The 1,019-nt window shown below is 56.0% G+C and overlaps 1 protein-coding gene across 1 annotated transcript in view; it reads right to left on the bottom strand.

The window, feature by feature from the left end:
- The window catches only part of FBLN1 (fibulin 1), a 99,054-nt gene that overhangs the window by 61,590 nt on the left and 36,445 nt on the right, over positions 1 to 1,019 (bottom strand). The window contains exon 9 of the mRNA XM_007955644.1: positions 396 to 524. Coding sequence (XP_007953835.1) covers positions 396 to 524 — 129 coding nt within the window. The remainder of the gene's footprint in view (positions 1 to 395; positions 525 to 1,019) is intronic.

Raw genomic sequence — 1,019 nt, 5'->3', positions numbered from 1 at the left:
GGCAGGCGCAGCCAATGGCTGGCGGCAGCAGGAACCTGAGCGTGGGTCTCCTGTGTCGGGGCCTTTTCTCTGGGAGCTGCCTGGCCTTGTATTATCCGAGATGAGGAGAGGACAAGGACGGGCCCCTGTGCTGTGGTGCCCTTGGCTGGGGCCTGTTTGATGCCCACTCAGCCAGGTCTCCAGGCCCAAAGGAGGTCTACAGGGACAGCCATGTTATTGGTCAGGTTCCCCCCTACTAGCCAAGTTCCCAGGCCCTAAAGAGGTCTGTAGGGTATCCACATACCTCAGGCCCTAAGGAGGCCTGTGGGACACCCATGCACTTGTCAGGGACACCCACGTACTCGGCAGGGTCACCCAAGGCCCCAACCAAGGAAGTGTGCGGGACACCCACGTACCTACACACGTCCTGCTGACACCATCAAAATAGTAACCAGCCTTGCATTCACAGCGGAAACTCCCAGGGGAGTTCACACAGGCATGGCCGGGCCCACAGGGCTCTGAGGGCGGAGCACACTCGTCCACATCTGGCAAAGAAGAAAGACATGTGTAAAACCCATGAGGTAAGAAAGGCCCAGGATCCCAAGAGTGAAAGGGCAGCAGGTGCCCAGGAAGAAAGCTCGGGAGGCGGGAAGGACAGGAAAGAAGGGTGACCAGAAAGAGAAACCACAGGGAGGAAGTGGGAAGAGGGCTGCTACACTCTGGAGACCGTGACCAGCGTCACAAAACAAAAGGTGCAGGAATGTTGGATGGAAAACCAATCTGCCCTGTGAACTTTCATCAAGTCACATTAAAAAGTTAAGAAAACAAAGAAAGAAAAAATTAGAGTGTCAACAAGGCAGTGCCCTTTTCTCCTCCAACATGGATTTCAGAGCACCTACTGTGTGCAGACCCCGGCTAGGGAGACAGGGCTGGTGGGACACAGCCCCTACCCGCAGGATGCCTGCCTTGGCCACTCATCAGGGAGTCTAGTTAAAGGGCCAGGCACTGAGAAAGTGCTGTGGGAGTTACAGTGAGTGGGG

This window comes from Orycteropus afer, unplaced genomic scaffold (assembly GCF_000298275.1).
Source record: "Orycteropus afer afer isolate SDZICR_OR568_19922 unplaced genomic scaffold, OryAfe1.0 scaffold00524, whole genome shotgun sequence".
Lineage (NCBI taxonomy): Eukaryota > Metazoa > Chordata > Mammalia > Tubulidentata > Orycteropodidae > Orycteropus > Orycteropus afer.
The sequence above is the reverse complement of the archived record's forward strand: the minus strand, read 5'-3'. Positions and strand labels throughout refer to the sequence as shown.